Raw genomic sequence first — 24,446 nt, 5'->3', positions numbered from 1 at the left:
TGTTTTCATTTTTCTTGGGTGTATATCTAGAAGTAGAATTTCTGGATCGTATCACACCTCTCTGTTTAACCGTTTGAGGAACTGCCAGGTTGTTTTCCAAAGTGGCCACACCGTTGGACATTCCCATGAACAGTATATAGGGGTTCCAGTTTCTTCACATTTTCATCAACACTTGTTATTATCTTTTTTTAATTTTTTCTTTTATTGATACATAGTGTTTTGCATATTTGTGGGCTACATGTGAATGTGTTTTACATGCATAGAATGTGTAATGATCAAGTCAGGTTATTTTGGGTATTCATCATCTTGAGTATTTATCATTTCCATGTGTTGGTAGCATTTCGAGTCCTTTTAGCTACTTTGAAATATACAATATATTGTTGCTAACTATAGTCACCCTAGTCTGCTGTGGAACATTAGAACTTACTTCTTCTATCTAACTGTAAATTCCTACCCATTCACCCCCCTTTCTTCATGTCCCCCTCCCACCCTCACACTCTTCCTACCCTTTGGCATCTATCATTCTGTTCTCTGTCTTCACATGATCAAGTTTTTTAGCTCCTACGTATGAGAGAAAACATGTGGGATTTGTCTTTCTGGGCCTGAATTATATCGCTTAACATAATGACCTTCAGTTTCATCCGTGTTGCTGCAAATGACATGATTTCATTGTTTTTATGGCCAAACAGTATTGCATTATGTAAATATACCACATTTTCTTTACCCTTCTGTCCATTGATGGACACTTAGGTTGATTCCATATCTCTACTGTTGTGAATAGTGCCACATTAACCCGTGAGTGCAAGTATCCCTTTGGAATACTGATTTCTTTTTTTGTTTTGGGTAGATATCCAGAAGTGAAAATGCTGGATCATTTGGTAGATGGCATGTTTCCAGAAATTTATCCATTTCCTGTAGTTGTACTTTTAGATTTTTAAAAATTTATTTCTCACCTTGAAAAATAGTAGTAGTTTTTTGAGAAATCTTCACTCTATACTGTTTTCCATGGTGTCTGTACTAATTTACATTCTCACCAACAGTGTATAAGAGTTCTTTTTTCTCTTCATTCTTACCAACATCTGTTATTTTTTGTCTTTAATAATAGCATTCTAACTAGGGTAAGATTATATCTCATTGTGGTTTTGATTTACATTTTCCCAATGCTAAGTGATATTGAGCATTTTTTCATATACCCCTTGGCTCTTTGTATGTCTTCTTTTGAGAAGTGTCTATTCATGTCCTTTGCCCACTTTTTAATGAGGTTTTTTTTTGTACATTCTGGATATTAGTCCCTTGTTGGGTGAATAGTTTGTGGATATTTTCTCCCATTCAACAGATTACCTTATCACTCTATCGATTATTTACTTTGCTGTGCATAAATTTTTAAATTTAATACAGTCCCATTTGGCTAGACCAATATCCTGAACTGGTTTCCCTATGTTTTCTTCTATTATTTTTATAGTTTCAGGTCTTACATTTAAGTCCTTAATCAATCTTGAGTTGATTTTTATAGATGATGAGAGATAGGGGTCCAGTTTGTGTATGGATATCCAATTTTCCCAGCACCATTTATTGAAGAGGGTATCCTTTCCCTGGTGTAAGTTCTTGGTTCCTTTGTCGAGTATCAGTTGGCTGTAAATATGTGGATTTATTTCTGGATGTTCTCGTATTCTCTGTTGGTCTTTGTGTCTGTTTTTATACTCATACCATCTGTTTTGATTACTATAGCCTTGTACTGTATTTTGAAGTCAGGTAGTGTGATGCCTCTAGCTTTGTTCTTTTTTCTTAGGATTGCTTTAGCTATACTGGCTCTTTTTTGGTTCTACATGAATTTTAGGATTTTTTTTTTTTTTCTATTTCTGTAAAAAATGACATTTTGGGGCTGGGTGCAGTGGCTCACATGTGTAATCCCAGCACTTTGGGAGGCCGAGGCAGTTCATGAGGTCAAGAGATAGAGACCATCCTGGCCAACATGATGAAACCCCATCTCTACTAAAAATACAAAAAAATTAGCTGGGTGTGGTACCACATGACCATAGTCCCAGCTACTCGGGAGGCTGAGGCAGGAGAATCGCTTGAACCCGGGGACCAGAGGTTGCAGTGAGCCGAGATCGTGCCACTACACTCCAGCCTGGCAACGGAGTGAGATTCCATCTCAAAAAAAAAAAAAAAAAAAAAGACATTTTTGGATTTTTGGTATTTTTGATGGGGATTGTATTGAATCTGTTTGTTGTTTGCGGCAGTACAGTCATTTTAATGATATTAATTATTCTAATCCGTGATCATGAGATGAGTTTCCATTTGTTTGTATTCGCTTCAGTTTCTTTCATCAGTATTTTGTAGTTTTCCTTGTAGAGATTTTCCACCTCCTTGGTTAAATTTGTTCCTAGGAATTTTTTCCATGGCAGCTATTGTAAATGGGATTACCTTCTTGACTTCTTTCTTGGCTATTTCATTATTGGTGTATAAAATGCTACTGAATTTTGTATGATGGCTTTGTATCCTGCAACTTTACTGAATTTGCTTATCAACTCTTAAGAGTTTTTTGGTGGAATCCTTTGATCTTTCTGAATATAAGATGTCATCTGCAAAGAGGGACAATTTGACATCCTCTTTTCCAATTTGGATGCCTTTTGTTTCTTTCTCTTGCTTGATTGCCCTGCCTATGACTTCTGGTACTATGTTGAATAGGAGTGGTGAGAGTGGGCATCCATGTCTTGTTCCAGTTCTTACAGAAAAGGATTTCAACTTTTCCCCATTCAGTACGATGTTAGCTATGGGTTTGTCACAGATGGCTTTTATTATTTTGAGGTATATTCCTTATATGACTGGTTTGTTGGGACTTCTTACTATGAAGGGATGTTGAATTTTATTAAATGCTTTTTCTGTGTCTATTGAAATGATCATATGGTTTTTGTCCTCGATTTTGTTGATCTGATGCATCACGTTTATCAATTTGTGTCTGTTAAACTATCCTTGCATCCCTGGGTTAGATATCCCACTGGATCATGGTGTATTATCTTTTTGATGTTCTGTTGAATTTGGTTTGCTAGTATTTTATTGAGAAGTTTTGTGTCTGTGTTCATCAAGGATATTGGCCTATAGTTTTCTTTTGTGGTTTTGTTCTTATCAGGTTTTGGTGGCAGGGTAATGCTGATGTTGCAGAATGCGTTAGGGAGCATTCCCTCCTCTTCAGTTCTGGGATTTTTTTTTTTTTTTCATTTTTACTTTTTTTTTTTTTAGAGACAGGGTCTTGCTCTGTCACTCAGGCTGGCATGTCGTGGCACAATCATAGCTCACTGTAATCTCAAACTGCCAGACTCAAGCAATTCTCCTGCCTCAGCCTCCCAAGTAGCTGGTATTACAGGCATGCGCCACCCAATTTTTTAGAATAGTTTGAAACAGATTGGTATTAGTTCCGCTTTATATGTTTGGTAGAATTTGTCAGTGAATCCTCAGGTCCTGAGCTTTTCTTTGTTGGGAGACTTTTTCTTACGGATTCCATTTCACTACTCATTATTGATCTGTTCAGGTTTTCCATTTCTTCCTAATTCAATCTTGATAGATTGCATGTTTCTAGGAATTTATCCATTTCTTCTAGGTTTTCTAGTTTGTTCGCATATAGTTGTTCAGAATACTGTCTGATGATCTTTTGTATTTCGGTAGCATCAGTTGTAATGTTTCCTTTTTCACTTGTAATTTTGTTAATTTGGGTCTTCTCTCTTCTTGGTGAGTCTAGCTAGCAGTTTATCAATTTTGTTTATCTTTTCTAAGAACCAATTTTCCATTTCATTGATCCTTTGTATTTTTATTTAGTCTCTATTTCATTTAGTTCTGCTCTGATCTTTATTGTTTCTTTCCTCCTGCTAATTTAGGAGTTTGATTTGTTCTTCCTTTTATAGTTTCTTGAGGTACATTTTTATATCGTTTATTTGAAACCTTTCTACTTTTGGATATAGGGACTTAAGTCTGTAAACTTCCCTCTGAGTACTGCTTTTGCAGTTTTTTTGCAGGTTTTGGTCTATTTTGTTTTTATTTTCATTTGTTTCCCTGGAGAAGGCAGTGCCACCTTCAGTGACAGTGGCCTAGGCCTAAAGGTGGGAAATGCCTGTGGTGCTCATACCTCAGCCCCTGCTCTGGTAGCCAGCGCCTTGGTTGCCCCTCAGCCCTGGGTGCATAGCCTGTGCGCATCTAAGCCCTGAGGACGGCAGGCCATGCTTCTCCTGACCTCAGGTCCAGCTTCACAGGGCTCCAGGACAGTGTGCAGTCTGTAGGGGCGGGCCCTAAAATAGAGCTTTGTTTGTGCCTCCACCCCAAGGTGGAGGACCCATGGTCACCCTTGCCTACATTTTAGGGGCAGCAGCCCAGGCTTTTCTTGCCACCGTTCCCTTTTAAATGTTAGGCATTGTGAAAGCTGGCTGGAAGCTTCCAGTATATGGATGGGTTTGTGGGCTTCATTAAGGGCTATCAGGCAGGGATTAGACGTTTCACTGGGATACCCCTGCCCAGCACACTGGTGCTTTCTGTGCCTTCTCCCTGGGATGCTCTTTCAGATCTGCATGGCCGTGTCCTCCAGTTGTGTAGGTGTTAGCTCATTTGTCACCTTACCAAAGAGACCTTCCCTAAATATGTTAACTAAAGCAATGCCTTCCTCCCAGTCTACTTAACACTGTTTTGTGTTTCTCCATAGCCCCTTTTTAACGCTGATAAATTTGTTTTTTTTTTTTTTTGGTTTTTTTTTTTTTTCTGTCTCCTTCCCATTAGAACATGAGCTCTTTGAGGCCAGGGACTTTGTTGTGTGCTATATCCTCAGGGTCTAAAAATGGGCTTATTCCATAGTAAGGACTTGGTTGATATTTATGGAAGAAAGGAGAGATGGACAGAGAGAGGGAAGGTCGTACAGTATCTGTAACTCTTTCCTCTTGGGCCGGTCAACAGCTCCCGAAAGAGACTCTCCAGTCTCCTGCGTGGGATTTAAGACTGTATCACAGTGGCCTGAAAGCCAAGGGAGGGAAGGGAACTGGGTGGGGGGGGGGGTCTCACCATCTGGGATATGACTTCCATGTAACTCCTTTGCTCTCAGCTGCTACCGGATTCTACCCTCTGCTGTGCCTAGGGCCCTGGAGTTCAGATCTTCTCTGTTCGTGATCTCTAGAGGGAAATGTGTGTCTCCTATGCAGGAAGGAGGGGAAGGGATTTGAGGAGTGCACCTGCTCCTTTTTCCTTCTTTCAACCAGTCTTCCTGGTTCAGCCCCCTGCACACCTCCACCTTCAAAAGTAGCTAGTCACTTGAGGACCTGAGCCTTTCTAGGGTTCTGTGGTGTGAATCCACTTGCTTTCTGTGTGCCTTCTCTCTGAGGTGCCGATGCAGAGAGAGGGTCACACCTCCTCATTCTTCCTCTTTGTTTTGTGGTCATGCATGTGTCCGCATGTATTAATTAATTAATATATAACACATATATTTGATGGGAAACATATTTCTTTACTGCCCTTTTAGTGGAGAGAAGGCAGACTATGCCATGTGTTGACTTTGCTGTGTTTACTTGCCAGTCTGGCCCTGGCCAAATACTTTCCTGTCTCTGCCTCCCCAGTGTTCAGCAGGTCTGCTGCAGAAAAGTTCTGATATGTGCTTTCTCTTTATAGCATGTGCAGTAGAATCACATAACTTTCCAGATTCAAGCAGACTAGGCACCCTCACCCTTGCCACAGGATCCTGAATCCCCAGAGGAGGCAGATCAAGGCTAAGGACAAAGAGCTGCTCTCTACTGAGCACTACAGTCACCCTTTCTCTCATCACTTATGGGCCTGTGCAGTGTCCTTGTCATCCAGAACCACTCACGCGAACCCTGCCCTTGCTGATGGCAACCGTACATTCCTCCCACCCGGTGGCTCTCCTGTCCTCTGCTTCCTTCCGATGGTGACACAGCTGGCTGGAGCCAGCAGCACCACCTGCCAGATCCACACTGCTACTGCAGGACCAACTCCACTTTTCCCCCTAACTTTTATATTTGTAATTTAGCTAATTCCATCTCCAGCAAATTCCTGCCAACCTGAACACAGACACTGTTTTAATCCCTTTCTCCTCTTCTCTTTCTTTTTATTTATTTCAATAAATACATAAGAGAATGTTTAAAATACATAAGAGAATAAAAATAATATAACATTTCCTCACGTACTTATCCCCAGAATTGACCATATTTAATAATTTTTGCATATACTTCAAGTCTTTTTTATTTTAATCAAAGAAATGAAACATTCTAGTTAATGTTGAAATCTCCTTTGTTCCCCATTAGCAGTCCCAGTCCTCGTCCGCTCCTCAGAGAACAATCACTGTCATGAATTTAGCATCTATCCTTCCGGAATATTTCACACTATTTTACAGACCTGTATGTTTTCCTGAGTCACGCATACAGTTTAGTGTGTATAATCCCATATTGTACATATTGTCCTCTAACGTGCTTTTGAGCAAGCCTTCTGTTTTAGATCTTTTTCCATACTGATCTTTTTGTAGAGAGAGCACCTGCTGAGCCTCTTTTCTTTCCAGTTTGCCATATGTGTGAATGTAAAGAGGTGAGAGTAATAGCCAACAGTTAATTTGCTTTCACCACGTGCCATGCTCTTTGTGTTTTCTCCTTGAGTCCTCACAACCCCAGATGGTAAATACTGTTACCACCCCTACTTCACTTGGGAAACAGAGACTTTAGCGGATGGTCACTTACCTGAGGCCACCTTATGATCCGCTCGTGTGTATGATCCGTATGGTTCTGGCCACTGGGATTTCTGGCCCCGGAGTCATGACACAAACACATAAATGAGGTGTCAGTAATGTTCTGGGAGCCAGCAAAATAAAACCCAGGGGACAGTGACTAGTCAGTGCCTTGGCCTCTGGATTGGTGTCTTCATCTTGCCCTTTGGTGGAAAGAACCTCAGCTCACAGTCATTAAATCTGGCTTCTGTTGCTGACTCTATCCTGACAGCTCTAGGATGTCACACAGATTACTTCTCTTTGTCTCAGTTTCCTCGCCTCTGAAATGGGATTCAGATTGCTGACTGCCTACCTAAAAGATTGTGTTGGGAACCAAATGAGATAGATCACGACTCTAAGACACTTTGTAAACCACTCAGTGGTCTGTGGATGGGAAAGGCTTTTAGGATGACAAACTTGGCCCGTTTTTTAACTTTCCCTATTAACAGACCGCCTACCATGTTCCAGCTACATCCCCATGATTTCATTTGCATTACAGAATTTAATCCTCACTCCTCAAGCAGCAGCTTTAGAAAGATTGTTTTAAATCCCTTGTTTATCTGGCTTGCTTAATTACTACTCTGGCAACAATATCTCTTTTTTTCCTTTTTTAAACTTCATATACATACTATTTTAGCTTCATTATGGGTTAAATTGAGTTTTGTGGGTGGGCCTGGGCACCCTCTCAAAATTTATAGCCTTATTTCTATGGAAAAATTGTTTCCAAGCATCAAACAACCAACTACAAGGCAAGTTTTGGAACACCACCAGTTTATAAGTTGGGACCACTGTACTGTTTGCATTGTTCTCTAATGAGTTTGTGGAAGGAGAGCTAATCTCCCTGGTGAGATTACACACTTCTTAAGGAAGGGGCACTACATCTTGCACATGTCCTCCCTAACACCCAGCAGGTGCCAGGTGTAAGGATGTATTCAAAACATACTTGTTTAATTCATCCAAAGCCCAGCTTCTTGTCTGCCTCCAAGACATGGGTGCTGATGGGAGTCGCCTTGGGTGCTCCAGGAACCTCTGTGGTAATCATTGAATCATATACTGTCAAGCTTGACAACTCACAGATGAGGCCCAGAAACACGGTGTATCTTGTCCAGACTCATTGGCTGAATGTAATTATAGTAGTAGTAACACTATCAACTATTTTTTTTTAGTGTTTAATGTATGCCAGTACTTTTCTAGATGTTTTACATTTGTTAATGTATTTCATCTTTACCCAAAAAATTTAGGTAGTTATTCCTATTATTCCCATGTTACAGATGAAAAGACTGCAGTCTTAGGTCCTAGAGCTGTTAAAAGCACAAAATAAAGATTCAAACACTGGCAGCCAGGGTCCAGGGCCCATGCTCTCCACCCCTGTGCCACATTGCCCCGAGTCCTGAGAGACCAGGAGGAAAGGCTACCGTCTTGACTGTCGCCTGTGGTCCTCTCCACCGGAATACTTGGCATAATAATGCAGTGCTGGCATTCTCACTGGCTCCATGCCATGTGATCTGTATTATTAAGTCCTCGGACAATAGGCAAGATAGGTACACTGTGTACTGCTTACATGTATTATACATTCTACCAAGTTCAAACAGTGCAGAACAGCACCAAAGTAAACTAAATGGCTCTTGAAATTCTTCCATCCAAAGCTAAAATCTGGACCAACATTTTCGCAAGCATTCTTACAGACACCTATGTTTTAATACATGTGTGTATAGTTCTGCACATGTGTGCATGGTGAAGAATAAACAAAAAATAAAGAATTTAAAAAGTAAATAAGTTTAAAATTTTTATTAAATAAAAAATAATTAAAATTTAAAAATAATACCTATGTGTATAGAGACATATTTACAATTGGACATAATTGGGACCTCATTCTACATGTGTTTCTGTGAGCAGGTGACCGGTGTTATTTCTGTTAGCATTGCTTAAATGAGGAAAGTACACTCCGGGGAGGGTAACAGTTCATCCAGTCAGAGCCAGTTTGGGTTGGGACTTCAATCCTGTGTGGGTGTTTTGTTTTTATTAAGCTTTTTTGTTTTTATTAAGACCACATTTATTTTTTGACATTCATTGCTCCTGTTCAAACACCTTCCTCTAAGCGCCCAGCCCTGGCTCTGAACTGGGCAGGCTGCCATGCCTGTAGTGGTCTGTTGTCTTTCCTGCAAGTTTTGCCTACTAGAGAAGAGATTCTGAGTGCCTGGTGAGTTGGAATATTTATGCAGCTATCAATAAAGCCCAATAAACATGGCAGTCAAGCTTTTGCATTGACTAAACAATGCTGGTGTTTTTTGGCTCTGTGAAATCTCAGCCGAGGCAGCTCCTTTGAGGTTTCACAGTGATTGCAAATGTGGCACAGTCGTGGTGGTGACCACTCCGGTGCCACCTTGTCATTTCCCCTTCAAGCAACCATGACAAGTTATTCTGAAGAAGTTCCGGGGAAATGGAATCTGATGGGGAGAGAGAGATGCTCATTTCCTTGTTCTAACCAACTTCCCTTACTACTGATACTTTGGTCTTGGAATTGGTATCCGGCTCTGCTGAAAATGAAATCATATATTCAACTCTCAGGCTGAAGTCCAGTGTGATTAGATATTAATGCAGTGTGATGGAGGATTGGTATTAAATTGAGACCTTCTGATCTCCTCAAATGTTCCCTCCTGCTCAGGCTGCTGCCCTGCCAGCCCTGCCTCCCCTGCCTCCCCAGGCAGAAACAAGGGCAGTGGGGCCAGAGCCCAGAGCCCTAAACCCGCTGCAGAAGCCTGGCATAGGGAAAGGGGAGTGGAGGCAAGAGGAGCAGCAAGGGAAAGAGGGGAGGGAGACCCAGGTTCAGGCCGGCTCTGCCCAGGATGGCTGCCAGCGAGACCTCACTGTCTGGGTTCCTTGAACCTCCTCTGCATCATGGAGGGAGGAGTACGTGGGACCACAGGGCCATGATTCTGGGCCTGCCTTCACTCTCAGAGCTACACACATGTTGTTGAGGACCAAGAGCTTCCAACTGTCCAGAATCACTTGGATATTTGACAGGCATCGAGCTAGAAGGCTGAGAAGAACAAAATCTTTGCTCAGTTTCTTCCACTCCTGCACCTCCCCATGCCAGTCCTTTTTGTGAAACTGTGACTGGAACCTAATAGCTGTCACCAGCTACCATCACTCATCCTATTTCTGTTTCTCTTCCCTAGAGGCATGGCCTGAGAAGCAGCCAGTGGGCCAGCTTTAGTGTACTCTTTAGCTTCCTTTAGGGACAGGGATGGGACTCTGATGTCCCAGTGTGAACCTTGGCCAGGGGCCGCTCCCTTCACTTCTCCCCACCTGCTGGAGGAAGGACATGAGTGTGTGGTCAGTTCCACTGCTTGGCTCGCAAGAGAGAGCTAGGCCTGTGGAAACCCCACAGGGTCTTGCAGGACCCCTGCCGGCCAACGGGCTGCATCCCATCTAGCAGACCCTCCAAGAGAGCTAGGGGTCTGGGAGGACAGCAGTTGCTCACCAAGAAAATAGGGCACCAGCACAAGCCCTGGGCATGGTCAGATGGCATCACCTTCATGTATGAATAATAGCATTTTTACGGAGAGAGTGATTTTTCTTTTTTTTTTTTTTTTTTTTTTTTTTTGAGGCAGAGTCTCGCTCTGTCGCCCGGACTGGAGTGCAGTGGCCAGATCTCAGCTCACTGCAAGCTCCGCCTCCCGAGTTTACGCCATTCTCCTGCCTCAGCCTCCCGAGTAGCTGGGACTACAGGCGCCCGCCACTTCGCCCGGCTAGTTTTTGTATTTTTAGTAGAGACGGGGTTTCACCGTGTTAGCCAGGATGGTCTCGATCTCCTGACCTCGTGATCCGCCCGTCTCGGCCTCCCAAAGTGCTGGGATTACAGGCTTGAGCCACCGCGCCCGGCCGAGAGTGATTTTTCTAACTCTGTTTCCAGAACACTGGTTTCAGGGGCACAGACTTTGCACACAAGATGGTAATGACTTTTTAATGACCTTAAGGGGACAGGTGTCCAGGAGGCAGTGAGTCAGTCTCAGTGGGAGGTTCATAGTGAGAGGGAAGATGGAACACCTGAAACCAAAGGGGGAAAGCAAACTGCAAATACATAGATATTTTCTTTGCTAACATTACTTGGTAATTAGACAATTACAGGAAACAGCTTCCCAGCAGCTGGCATTTCCACTGTGAGAGCGGAGGACGGATGGCAACAACTGTGAACTCCTCACATTTATTACAGAAAATATGATTGGAGTTTACAGTCGTGGGTGCTGTGCACTCCTCCGGTGCATTCTGATGAGCTGCTGAGCATTCAGCCAAGAGCAGAACTCCTCCTCTCAGGTCCGCTCAGGACCTGCTCTGCTGAGTCTTCAATGAGCTGGCCTGGCCCGTGCCGATCAATGAGGAACTGCCTTTAAAATATCGGGGATGCTTTGGAAACCACCCAGACGGAGCCAGGGCAGTCTTGAGAATAGATGGTGTCGGGGACAGCATTTTGGAAGCAGGAAAGGAGGGGGTAGAGGCCTGTGGAGAACTTGCCAAAACCCCCATGTGCCATCAGTCACATGGTGGGGTCAGAGGGTAGTGCAGGACCCCCGCTGCCCCAACCCAAGTGCTGGAACTCCGCAGCCCTCCCACATCCCTGCCCTCTTCAAACTCTCCTCCTCCCAGAAGCCTCCCGTGCTGAGTAACTGCTCCCCCTCAGATGCGTGTCTGACGAATGACTGAGGTCATTCTGCCAACAGCCCTGAGGCGGGCCCCATCATGGCCCCATTTTATAGATGGGGAAATGTATTTATGAACTCCTGCCACCGTGATTACATCTCTTTGTCCACACTCTTGTCGTAATGAGCCTGGTCTGCACTTTGTGCTTGTTTATGGAGGGCTTTGTAAGAACCCTAAGTGACGTTCACAGATGGGGAGGAGTGCCTTCTGTGATGGGGTTGTAAGCTCCTGAATAGGGACACTGTGTATGTCCTGCCCCTCTCAGCCATACATTAGGTGCAGCCCTGCCCCCAGCCCCTCCTACAGTGCAAGTCTCCGAGGACAGGAAGCCCTCCCTCAGTGGACATGACTCCGTCAGCCACACTGTCAGTTAACTGCACTGTCTAACCAGGCAAATGGTTGTTTCCTCTCCCAGGTCCTGGCAGTCAGTGAGTTTTGAAAGACAGCCTGCCTCCTTCATCCGTATCGTTGGGACACACAACACAGCAAATGAGGTAAGGGTCTCTTTTCATGAGAGGTGCCGCAAGATTTCCTGATGTACAGGTCAATGCTACCTCCTGAGTTAAGTGGAATTGTTTGTTCTGCCTGCTAATGGCCTGTTGTTCAGACAGCTTGGTAAGGAGAAAGTCCTGCAATTGCACAGTGGGGATATCATTATCATTTTTTGATATCTCTTCACTGGCAAATGAAAGCCAGCTCCTATTGCTTTACTAATTCCTACAGCTCTCTGTGGAATCGGCCAACCACAGATGCCTTGAGAGGTCAAACACCCCATCCCTTGTCTCTGAGTCCTCAGCCCTCCCAAATGACAGCAATTGTATGAGGTTCCTTGCCCCATCTGAGCATGGTGTCTAGCAGGCAGCCGTGCTGCTGACCTGTCACTCCCTTGCTGTTTCATCGTCACACTGTGTCAAGCGTGTACCTCCAAAGAACCCTGGTTTAAGAGAGGCAGCATAGGGAATGATGGGTTGAAATGCAAGAGGTACATGAGAAACCTAAAAGTAGTAACATTTCTGCAATTCTACCTTTCCATGATCTTGCTCAGATTTATGCTGGATTGGCTCTATGGTGTGCCACCACGACAGTCTCATGGGACCCAGTGCATGAGGTTTAATGCTCTGTGGCACCATCTTGAAATGCTTAGGGTCTTTTTATCTTTGAATTGTGCTTTATAAATGAAGCTCCACAGCACAATGGAACACACACCAGGACCTTAGAGCTTCAGCCCACACGCAATCCCACCTCCTGCCCCTTCCCACCTTCCTGCCATGAGCTCTCAGCCACCCACTCCCTGAGCCAGGATGCCTGGGTTCTGCTTGGCCTGCCCCTCCTCATCTCACGCATGATCACTGCCCTCTCCACCCCTAGCAGGGGCCCTGACACAGGGATGGACGGGGCCAGAGTCTGGTGTGAGTCCTGAGCTCAAGTCACAGAATAGGGCCCTGGGTGCCCATGAGGGGCTTCACTGGCTGGGGGTGGTGGGGGGGCCAGTCCCTGTGCCTGAGGTAGCACATCATTAAGTAGCAAATAATAACTAGTGTGACAGCTTGAGAGAGAGAGAGACCCTAGATGAAAGCAGAAAGGTTTCTTTCTGCTTTTTGAACATAGGGCTCCTCGTTTCCATCTAGCAAATGGGCCCTGTGCTCAGGATTCATGCATTGTCTTTATGGAATTAAAATTTCCCCAGAACACATCAAGGTGTTTCTGGTACTTCAAAAAGCATTTATAAATGTGAAAATATTGTGATAATTTTTTTTTTTTTTTTTTTTTTTTTTTGAGACGGAGTCTCGCTCTGTCGCCCAGGCTGGAGTGCAGTGGCCGGATCTCAGCTCACTGCAAGCTCCGCCTCCCAGGTTTACGCCATTCTCCTGCCTCAGCCTCCCGAGTAGCTGGGACTACAGGCGCCCGCCACCTCGCCCAGCTAGTTTTTTGTATTTTTTTAGTAGAGACGGGGTTTCACCATGTTAGCCAGGATGGTCTCGATCTCCTGACCTCGTGATCCGCCCGCCTCGGCCTCCCAAAATGCTGGGATTACAGGCTTGAGCCACCGCGCCCAGCATATTGTGATAATTTAAATTCATTTTGGCTTTGTATTTATTTAGAATAAAAATGGTCCACATCTACAATGTGTTTCTTGCAGAGAGGAGCTTGTAAACAGAAACCTGGAACTTTTCCTCTTGCCTCTTTATTTCAAAACAAACCTGAAAACTATAAAAGTAACCAACTGATGTTTTCTAAAGAAAAATTTGAGAATTATAAACACCAGGTCATAAACAATTGAAATTTTTACATAGTAACATATTGAAATCGAATGAACTGTTTCATTTGCAGTTCTTGCTTTTTATACAGTGCATCCCCCCCAAAATTTTAGACTGTCTTTTTTCTTTAATTCCTAAATGGAACTCTGAAATTTTGTATTACAACAGAAGGAATTCTCAAGTCAGAAAAGGCTAAGAAGCAGCAAGGCGAGTCTGCTCAGAGCCTTCTTCTAGGGCTGCCCTCGGTCCCAAACCTGTTTCCTCAGTGACCAAGGAAGAAGAAAAGCATCTTGGACATTTTTTTCCAAAGCTATTCTAGATGAAGAATGATTTCCCATTACAGAGCTCTGAAGTTGGAGTGTAAGACCTCTCTTTCATGATGAGTTTCCCAAAAATGTCTGTGCAAGGGGCCCCAACCACTTTGGTGGAGATTGGACCAGCCATTTTAAATGGGTTGGACAGTAGGTCACTAGTTAACTTGTAATCCATCCCATTTGGCTCGTGAATAACTTGCTCAGTTGTCTTTTTGAATCAGTTATTGATCAGGGGGAAAAAAGCCTCAAAGTAGTGTTGCCAACTGAGAAACATTTTTTTTTTAAGACGGAATCTCACTCTGTCACCCAGGCTGGAGTACAGTGGCGCAATCTCAGCTCACTGCAACCTCTGCCCCTGCATTCAAGTGATTCCCCTGCCTCAACCTCCCAAGTAGCTGGGATTACAGGTGCCCACCACCACACCCATCCAATTTTTGTTTGTTTTTTTTTTTGGTAGAGACAGGTTTTACCATGTTGGCCAGGCTGGTCTCAAACTCCTGACCTCAGGTGATCCACCCGCCTCAGCCTCCCAAAGTGTTAGGATTACAGGCGTGAACCAGCCACCATGCTGGGCCAGGAAACATCTTAAGTCATAAAATACATAATGAACAGGATCTCATTCTCAGAGCACACAAAAAGGCACAATAAGCCAGGTGCGTTGGCTCACACCTGTAATCCCAGCACTTTGGGAGGCTGAGGCCACAGGTTCGCTTGAGCCCAGGAGTTCAAGACCAACTTGGGAAACATAGTGAGACCTTGTCTCTACTTTAAAAAAAAAAAAAAGCCAGGCGTGGTGGCTCACGCCTATAATCCCAGCACTTTTGAAGGCCAAGGCAGGTGGATCACTTGAGGTCAGAAGTTTGAGACCAGCCCGGCTAACATGGTAAACCCCATCTCTGCTAAAAATACAAAAATTAGCCAGACATGGTGGGACGTGCCTGTAATTCCAGCTACGTGGGAGGCTGAGGCAAGAGGATCGCTTGAACCCAGGAGGCCGAGGTTGCAGTGAGCCAAGATCGTGCCACTGTACTCCAGACTTGGCAACAGAACAAGGCTCCATCTCAAAAAAAAAAAAAAAAGCAAGAAAAAAAGAAAACCAATTAGCAGGCACAGTGGTGTGCACCTACATGTAGTCCCAGTTACCCAGGAAGCTGAGGCAGGAGGATGGCTTGAGCTCAGGAGTTCAAGGCTGCAGTGAGCTATGGTTATACCACTGCATTCCAGCCCTGGGCAACAGAGTGAGACCCTGACTCAAAAAACAAAAAATGTACAATAAAGCTGAACTTTCCTGGGCATCAAGAATATAGCAAACCTCAGAGAATGTTCTTTACTGCAGCATACTGGGTTCTGGGACATTATTTGAAAAAAGTCATAACAGAGAACAATGGAAATGTGTGTAAGCCAGTATGGCAAAGTTCAGAGGCATGAGGGACAGGGGTCACATCAGGGAAGGAGGATGACTTGGACTGGTCAGGCAGGATTCCTGGGAGAGACGGCTCTAGAGGACATGACCGCATGGACAGGAGCACTTCATGGAGCTGGGGAAGGCTGCAGCATAGGACAGGAGGCTGGAGATGAGTGTGCGGCACCACCCTGATTCACAGTCCCATGGGAGCCAGAACTGTGCCATCAGAAACGGGTCGGGCACCTCCCTCACTACGGAGCGTGGCCTGGAGGGCAGAGGATGCAGGGTTTCCTCCGTCTGTCCCTACTTACTTGCTAAGTGACATCAGCAGCTGTCTCAGCTGGCTATTCCACTGGCTAAAGTAACACATTGATTTCTCACAGTCCCGGAGGCTGGGAGTCTGAGGTGAGGGTGCCAGCAGGCTCTGGTTCTTGGTGAGGGCCGTCTTCTGGGTTCTGTCCTCACACGGCCTTCTTTGGTGTGTGCAATTCCGTGAGAGAGAGTGAGAGAGGGCGCAGGCACAAGCACTCAATCTCTTTTCCTATGACACCAATCCCATCATGGGGGCTCCACCCTCATGACCTCTGCTGAACCTGATCACTTCCCAAAGGCCCCACTTCTATCCCATTCCATTAGGGGTTAGGACTTCTACAGAGGAATTTGGGAGGGACACGAGCATCAGTCCATAACAGTGGCCTTCGTTTTAGTCAGAGCCAGAGAAACACTGTGTCCCTCTAGCTACTCAGTGTTTGTGAACCCAGAGACTTTGTGCTAGCTTCAAAAACTATCGATGGAGTTGGTCTATGGCATGGAAAGGTCTGTCTGTGTACGTACGATACAGGGAAATCTGGGTGAAGAAACACTTTGCCGAATGGCGCAGGTAGGCCTGTCTTCTGCAGGTGCTTCCCCATCGAGAGAGGGGCAGGCAGAGCAGGGACTGGTAGGGAAGCACAGCATGGAGGCTCCTGTGAAGAGCATTCAAGAGAAGATGGTGGCTGGGCAGTTTGGCAAAAGGCGGGAAGTGGCCTGGACAGTGTGTAAGTAGCAGCTAGCAGAGCGGCCGGCTGTTTAGAGAGACCTGAAGTCGTTCTTGGAGGCAGGAGCCCAGTGAGTTGATAGCTCTGCACAATGACCATGGAAACTGCCCCGAACTCCAAACACCCCGGCAGCTGCTGGAATAGGAGAAGGCAGACAGCAGGCAGCGCATGGAAGCAGGCCCCCCGGGCTGGCCTGTCTGAGCTAAGGTGGACTGGGATTTCTTGCCCGCTGTAGGTGTATATCTGTCTTGCTCCAGTCGGCCAGGCCTTCCTGCATCCAAACGCTCAGCCTCCACCTGCTGCATGCTAATTTTTCCCACTTCCCTCCGATCCGTCCAGCTCTCAGGCGACGGTGGCCTCGGTAGTCTGTGAGTTTAGATTTCTTGATCACCTGCTCTGGCACGCTTTTGATTTTCTGCGGCATTCCATCCGTCTCCTCTGGGAAGTGCACGTCTGCTACTGGCATCTGTCTCTCATCTTCCTTTGTGAGCACTGCAGCAACGAATTCATTTAATTTTTTAGCTACGTTTACAACTTCTGTCAATAAATTCCCCCAATGCTTACCTCTTAAAGACTCCAGCACTTCCTTCTGTGACCCCTGTTCCTTGTGTACTCAGCATCATCCTTATCATTTATCTTAACTCCTCAGAGCACTCCACTTTCACTCCCCCAGTGTGTGCTTCTGTCGTCCTCTGCTTCCTGCTCGCCTGGCTCTGGAAGCTCCCCTGTGCTTGGCCCGGTGCTCACGCCTGTCTCTTCTTCACCCTCGAACGCTCCCCCCACTCTTTTGTCTTCCTCCCATGCTCAGCACTAGATGGCAGACAGATGTCGGTGTGTCTTTCAGCACATCCACCCTCCGCTTCCATTGTTTCCACGCACCTGATTCTCCCTACTGCCTGTGGCCAAGGAGGTCTTTCTCCACCATTTCCTCCGTCACTTTATGGTGGTCTCGGTTGCCAGCTTAGCAAGCTCTTGGTCATGCCTGTATGGTCACCCACCTGCCTTCAATGCTAATCAACTCCGAGCCACTGGGGAGACAGACGCTGCTTCTAAGTCTCCTGTGTCTAAAATAAACTGGACCTTGTCAACAACATTACAAACATCGAGGGAATCTTTAGTTTCAGCCCCAAAAACTGTGCTCAGAACCGCACTGGTTCTGATGTGCGGGGTCTCCAGCAACCCTTCCGTTTCATGTTATTAATTATCTGAGCAAATAACAAAGGCACATACCTACATCCTTAAAGAAACCCAGCTGGGAGTAAATGAGATCAAGTCTATGCACCTATGAAAATCAGTCAGTGGTGTTCAAGAAATAGAAGTTATGCCTGTTTCTTTTTATGGCTTTTATGAAAACGTGGGTTTCAAAGTTCTAGAGTGATTTTTTTCTCAGTATGCAGGGAGCTCAGGGGCCCACAAGCAGTCTTGAGGGTTAAAAAGGACTGTAGGAAAAGGAAACTCTCTGCAAGGTATTCGGAAAGATAGGGCTTCTGCTCACCAGAACCTACATGAAAGCTTTTACCAAGTCAATAACAGAAACTGAGGATGGTATTGACAGGCTTTAGGCAGCTCTCAGGTTCCATTTTACCTACTGAATTTATATAGTGAGGAGGGGGCTGTGTTAGATTCATCTTTGTATCCCTGGCACCTAGCATGGTGCCTGGCACATGTAAGCATAGAGGACCTGTTAGCTGAATGAATGGGTGAGTGATCTGATCTGTACACCCATCTCTCCCTCTCCCAGTCAATCAAAGAAAGCAATAAAGGAAAAGATGTAATAAACCAACTTTTCATTATCGAGAGGCCATGGCATTCCAAGACGAGTTTTTGTAGTCATATGGAGGATTTTCTTAAACCAGAAACATTTGTAAATGGAAAAGTATGCGCACCAGATATCTCAGCATCTCCTAGCTTAGGACCCTTATAATAATAATCATTATTATTAATTACAATAATAGTAGCTAGTATTTGCTGAGCACTTACTGTGTGCCAGGTTCTCTTCCAGCCCTTTATTACATGATTTAATCCTCATATATGAAGTAGGTTCCACTCTCACCCTCATTTTAAAGATGAGGAAACTCAATACTAAGTGTTGGCAAAATTGTGGAGAAGTGGGCAGTTCCCCTCCAGTGCTGTGGGTGGATGGACTGACCCTGTCACTCTGGAGAAGAGTTTGGCGTTTTGTCCTAAAGGAGCGTGTGCACACATGCACCCTATGGCTGAGCATTCACTTCCATTCCTATGTGTATTCTCCGACGAAGCTCTTGTACGAGGTTAGGAGGCAACAGTGAGGATGCTTTCACCGCAGCCTTGTTCATCCTGAACCCAACGGGACACCACGCACGTCCATCCACAGAGGATGGATAAGCAAAGACAGCATCTCATACAACAGGCTGCAGGGACTGTAGGTGGATGAACATAACAGCGTGTTGAAGGACAGAAGCCAGACACCAAAGAATATGTATACTAGGATTACATTCATGGAAACTTCAAGGCAAAGTTTAACTATAACATTCATGCATACACAAGTGATAAAACTGCTAAGAAAAAGAAAGCAAGGGGATGAATCTTATCTGAGCCAGAATTGGGGTTTCCTCAGTGAGGGGGAGGCACCACTGTTTCTTGCCCCACATGGTATTTCTATGGGAAAACTATGCCTTATAACATGCAGTTTTGACAGTAAAAAGTTTGTTTTTAAGCAAAGAGGCAACTGAGGCTGAAAGACATTAACTAATTTGTATGAGATCACCCCAGTCTTGAGTAGCAGAATCAGAATGTGAATCCAGGCAGTCTGGTGGTTAACATCGAGGCCCCTGCATCTCCCACAAAGGCATAATAGATGGCAAGGTGCAAAATGAGCCCAGCTGCACCCTGGCCCAGAGCTCTATGAGTCAAGCATTGATAAGCAGGTGGCTCTGAGCATGCTGTGTGCACCAGTCGGTGCTAGATCTTGGGGAGAAACTGAGGCAGGACCCTTCCTTAAGGGGATGGCAGCTTCACCACCGGATAGAAATGAATCCCCATAAAAAGCCCCTCACCTCTGGGTGAGGTTTCAAATGGCTGTACCTGATTGATGGTAGAGACATCAGTGAATGAAAACAGCAGCCAGCCCTGAAGGAGGAGGGTGAGTTCTGATCTGTAAAATGGATCTAGTGATCCTGGCCCTTGGAGTTTGGGAGCCATGAATGAGTTTATGTCTTATAAGGACCCGGGAGGGTGGGAGGTTGCAGACCACTCTGCATGCTCTCCACTCCTTATCCAGGGAGAGTGATCAGCCCACGAGCGTGTCAGAGGAGCATCTGCATGAGCCGACAGCAGGACAGAAAGTCTGCAAGTGGCTGCTTGAGCTGCCCTCCAGGACCACTCAGCTCAGGGCCTAGAGTGAGGCAGAATTTATTTACGGGCTTCGGCCAGGCCAGTGAGTGGCTCTGGGCTCCCATGCCACCGGTTCCCATAGCAACACGGGGCTCTAGTGGAAAAAAACAAAACAAGGAAACAGACTCTTAAAAAAAGAAAAAAAAGAAAGAAATGCTCCTTCCTGGCATGGTGATAATTATATCCCAGGTCCCCCCAGGTCTGATTCCACTCTCTCTGGCTCCCCGAGGACTTCCCCTGCAGCATCCTCCAGAGGACCATTGTCTCAGCCCAGAAGCACCTCAAAGCAGTCACATGCTGGCTCCAGGGCCTGAACTCCCAGTGGGCCAGCAGCAGCATGAAACAGACGTCCCAATGGCAGAGCGCAGAGAGAGCAAATGGAGAGGCAGGCCCCTCCCAACAAAAGCTCCTGGTCTGCAGAGAGCACTGGTTCCAGCCTTCAGACTCCACTTCTGTGTGGGAGAGCACCTGGCCCTCCAGGGGCTTCATGTCCCAGCAACTGGAAATGGATGGCCACAAAGAAGACCTGCTTGGGAATAGAAATAATGGAAACAAACTTAGGTTTCAGATGGCAGCACAGAGGCCCTGTATGATGTATGCCAGGTACTGGGCCAGAGAGGAGGCAGTGCAGGGACAGCCAGGACAGTCAGGCCCAGCGGGTAGCCTGGCACCTGTGAATCTGCATAATAGTCCTAGCAGAAGGCTCTGACTGGGTCCCCACCACACTGCAGTTCTTGGGAGCAGAGACTGTCTTGTGGCATCTTTGTGTCCTCAGCACCCAGCCCAGTACCTAGCACACAGTAACCCCTCTATAAATCAGACCAGGGGCCAGAGCATTGGTGCAGGATTCCAAGGGGAATGAGCTCTCAGAATCACTTGTGACAGCCTGAAGCCAGATCAAAGAATAACTGAAGATGGCACCAAGGCTGTGACTGCCATGCCCTTGGAGAATGGCAGAGCTCTGATGGTTATAAGAGACTGTGGAAGCATTCGGTTGCACAAAAATATAGGCTAGGGGAGAGGCAGTGAAAGCTGAGCCATCCAAACAAAAACTTGGATTTAAGGATTATACCTGCAGATAATGATCAAAGCCAGGTGCCTCAGAAGAGCCAGGCTAAGAAGAAAGGGGCTCAGAGGCTCTAGAAGCTGGCTCCACGAAGCAGCACTGGGCAGGCAGGGAGGCGGAGGATGCACTGAGGAGGGCGAGCAGTGAGTGGAAGGAAGGGAGAGGGCCTCGGCACTGGTGCCAGCTTCACTTCCAGCCAGCTGTGTGGCCCCAGTGTCATTTCACCTCCCTGCCTCTCAGGACACTTGCCTTTGAAATAAGGAGAGTAAACTAGATCTTAAAGCTTCCTTCTCAGTAAGACAGGAAAAAAAGGCAGAAAAATATTTAGTTTGTTTCATAATTATAAAAGAAAACCTTTTGTGGGCTTCTTTATATTTAAATGTTTGTTATGAAAGATTTTATCGGAAGAAAAGAGAGGAAAAGCAGGACAACATTGAGCACATGTGGTTGTTTCAGACACTGCACAATCCTTAGACCTGTCATATTGGAGCAGCAATAATTCTCCATCCTCGATTGGCCTGGGAGAAAGTGCCCCCCGACTTGGGCAGACAAGTACCCAGGAGCCTCCCAGCAGTGAGACGCATGGAAACAGCAGCTTGTGAGGGCCCCCTCAGATGTGTCCCATTGCTCTGCCAGCAGTGAGGGGTGATGCTGGAAGCCTCCACGCAGCTGGAGCCCTTTGAGACAGAAGGTACATGAGGAGCCTGGTCACACTAAGTGAAGAACCGCCCAGGCAGCTGGGGACGCATAGGCCAGCCCTGTGGGGAGATCAGGGCCATGGCCAGGCTCTCTTGGTGCCTGTCCAGTGTGGGAAGGGGGCCCTGGTGAGGCCAAATCTACCAGGTGGGGAGATTCAGGCATCCCAGAAGCCTGCAAACAAGAACACTTCCCTTTTTTTGTTTCTTAGTTTTTCAAAAAAAATAACTGAAAGATCCCTCTACCACTCTATGGCGGAATCCATTAAGACAAGAGTAACTCTCTCCCTGGAGCTCTGGAGTGTACACACATCAAAAACAGGGCAGGAATTCCAGGGCTGCCTAGAGTTATATGGATTGGAAAGGCTCTTCCTCCAGAACCTTCCAAGCATCAGCGTTCCAGTTATCTGTGGGTATCCTGGCCTATGTGAATATGAGAAAAGGATATTGTAAAGTTTTTTTAAAAAGTTGTTGCCATATATAAGCACTGTCACCCAGAAACTTACTTCCATACCTAGTAGGGATAAGTACTTGTGCAAAAATATTTGGGTATCCTATCACCCTAAGCAATACTGAAAATTTGTTGCTCACAATTTGGAAATGTCTCCCTATGATGTAATTCCTGGTTTTGTTTTTTGTTGTGTGTGTTTGTTTGTTTGTTTTTGAGACAGAGTCTCACTGTGTCTCCAGGCTGGAGTGCAGTGGCATGATCTTGGCTCACTACAACCTCCACCTCCCAGGTTCAAGCAATTATCTTGCCTTGGCCTCCCAAGCAGCCAGGATTACAGGCGTGTGCCACCACACCTGGTTAATTTTTATATTTTTAGTAGAGACGGGGTATTGACATGTTGGCCAGGTTGGCCTCGAACTCTTGACCTCAAGTGATCCACCTCCCTCAGCCTCCCAAAGTGCTGTGATTACAAGGTGTGAGCCACCGCGCCTGGCCCCTATGAAATGATTCCTTAACTGAAAACAATGTGTTGGGCTGTTCGGATGCACATAAAAAACCATGGTTTATAAAAAGGGATATTTTTTTGGAGGCACTCATCTTCATTTTTAAAGGAACAAAAACAAAACATCTCTGCGGTCTGTAGATGGACTGTTGACTTCTGCTCTGAGGCGAGCATGAGAGAGGTGTTAATGGTGACCATCGTCAGGATCTGTTATGTCACTGAACGCTGGGTGGGTGTGTGATGCCACCACACCAGCCACTGTGAAAGGGAAATAGGGGATCTTTAGGGGAGCGTAAGTTAGAAGCCATGGCTTTGCATCTGACTTGTGGATAGACATCAGGAGGTAGGTATCTGTTTTATAAAGATTTGTCAGCTTGCATTTGTAAGTTGAAAGCTTGGATCCAAAATCCTGTTTGCATTGGTTGGCATGAAAGCAGTCTGTGGAAATTACTCAGGAGGAACCAGGAAAGCAAGGCAGAGTCATTGATCAACATTTATTAAATTTCCCCAATTTCTGCCGCAGTTCACAGTGGACTCTTATGCCAACTTGGGAAAATTAGCAAAGGCTTCTGCTTTTAAAAACCTTGAAAATGTGTCAAGCAAATAGCGCTTAGGGAATCCCTCTAATGAGAGGCAGCAGCCACCAGCCAGCTGAGGAATTAGCCTGGTCACCAAGAAGGGGCTAGCACATTTGTGTACATCCTGTCCAGGGTTCACGGAGAAAAGAACACCCAGGCTCTCTCCAGTATGTTGTGAATTATGGCTCCCAGAGAGGCAAGGCAAAGTGATCATAAACAGCAGCTACAGAAAAGGACACGCGATTGTGACTGGGGCTGTGTCGGATTCATACACACGACCACATTCCAAATTAGCCGGCTTCTCTCGGGGGAGAGATCCAGAGGCCATTGAAGACGGTTCAGCGAAGGTGCCCCTTTGTGAGCAGCGGCAATCAAACAGGCTAATGGGATACATGATTGCTGAAAAGGGGAAGGGAGAATGATGCGGCGGCCGGAGTAATGGTTTTGCATAAATCATAGTGCGGTATGCCTCAGCCACTTTTGGTCACATCCTTTCCAAGAGGTATTGCAGTCTTGGGAAAGGTTAGAGAAAAGAAATTGAATCACATGAGCTTCTGAGCAAAGAGAGACTCAGAACTTGGCTGTTCCACCTCGAGGGAGGCCCAAAGGTGCCTGGTGGAAAGAAGTGGGCTGAGGAGCTTGGGGTTACGGTGGGATGGAGAGGGCCACTTGCCCAATATTTCCAGATTTCCCCTCCACCATGGCAGTGATGACTTCCTCCAAGCTGCCATCACCCTCCTCCAGCTCCTGTGTATAAAAAGCACTGCCGCCTCCCTTCCCTCACACTCCTCTCCAAGGGCCGGAGGCAGCTTCACGCCCAGCCCCAGCAGCGTGGCCACCAGTGAAGGTGCCAGTTTCCCCACAACAGGCTTGCTTTTCACTACTGCTCCCAAGAACAGAATTGGGACCACCCACAGACCCCCCTGAATGCCCATGTGCATTGCATGCAAATCTGAGGATTTCTGGGGTCCCAGGAGAAGTAACCCCAGCCTCGTACACGTTGATGGGCATCTGAGTGGTCTAGGAGCTAGCTGGGTGTTGGCTTACACAGTTGCCACATTTGGCTGAAGGCTGCTAGGCTTAAACCATCAACAGAGATGAATGAGCCAGGCACACTGCTCCATAGAAGGGTGACCAGAGTGAATTGCAGACAGGCTGCCAGGAGTGAGGTGCCAGGGCCCAGATCTTTATGTGGAAATCTCGTTCCCTTTGCCTCCCAACCCCTCAAGACCTCACCTGTGCACACCTTCCTCTCTGTAGCCTGCCCTGACCTCTCTTCCAGGCAGAATCAGTTTCTCCCTCGCCTCTGATGTATGAAATAT

General features: G+C 46.1%; 1 protein-coding gene across 1 annotated transcript in view; it reads left to right on the top strand.

Moving 5' to 3' along the window:
• BTBD9 (BTB domain containing 9) overlaps positions 1-24,446 on the top strand; it is a 487,969-nt gene that overhangs the window by 452,309 nt on the left and 11,214 nt on the right. The window contains exon 10 of the mRNA XM_010389718.2: positions 11,862-11,940. Within this exon, the coding sequence (XP_010388020.1) occupies positions 11,862-11,940 (79 nt within the window). The remainder of the gene's footprint in view (positions 1-11,861; positions 11,941-24,446) is intronic.

Source organism: Rhinopithecus roxellana, chromosome 4 (genome assembly GCF_007565055.1).
Source record: "Rhinopithecus roxellana isolate Shanxi Qingling chromosome 4, ASM756505v1, whole genome shotgun sequence".
Lineage (NCBI taxonomy): Eukaryota > Metazoa > Chordata > Mammalia > Primates > Cercopithecidae > Rhinopithecus > Rhinopithecus roxellana.
Note: the sequence above shows the minus strand (reverse complement) of the source record. Positions and strands in the feature narration are given on the sequence as shown.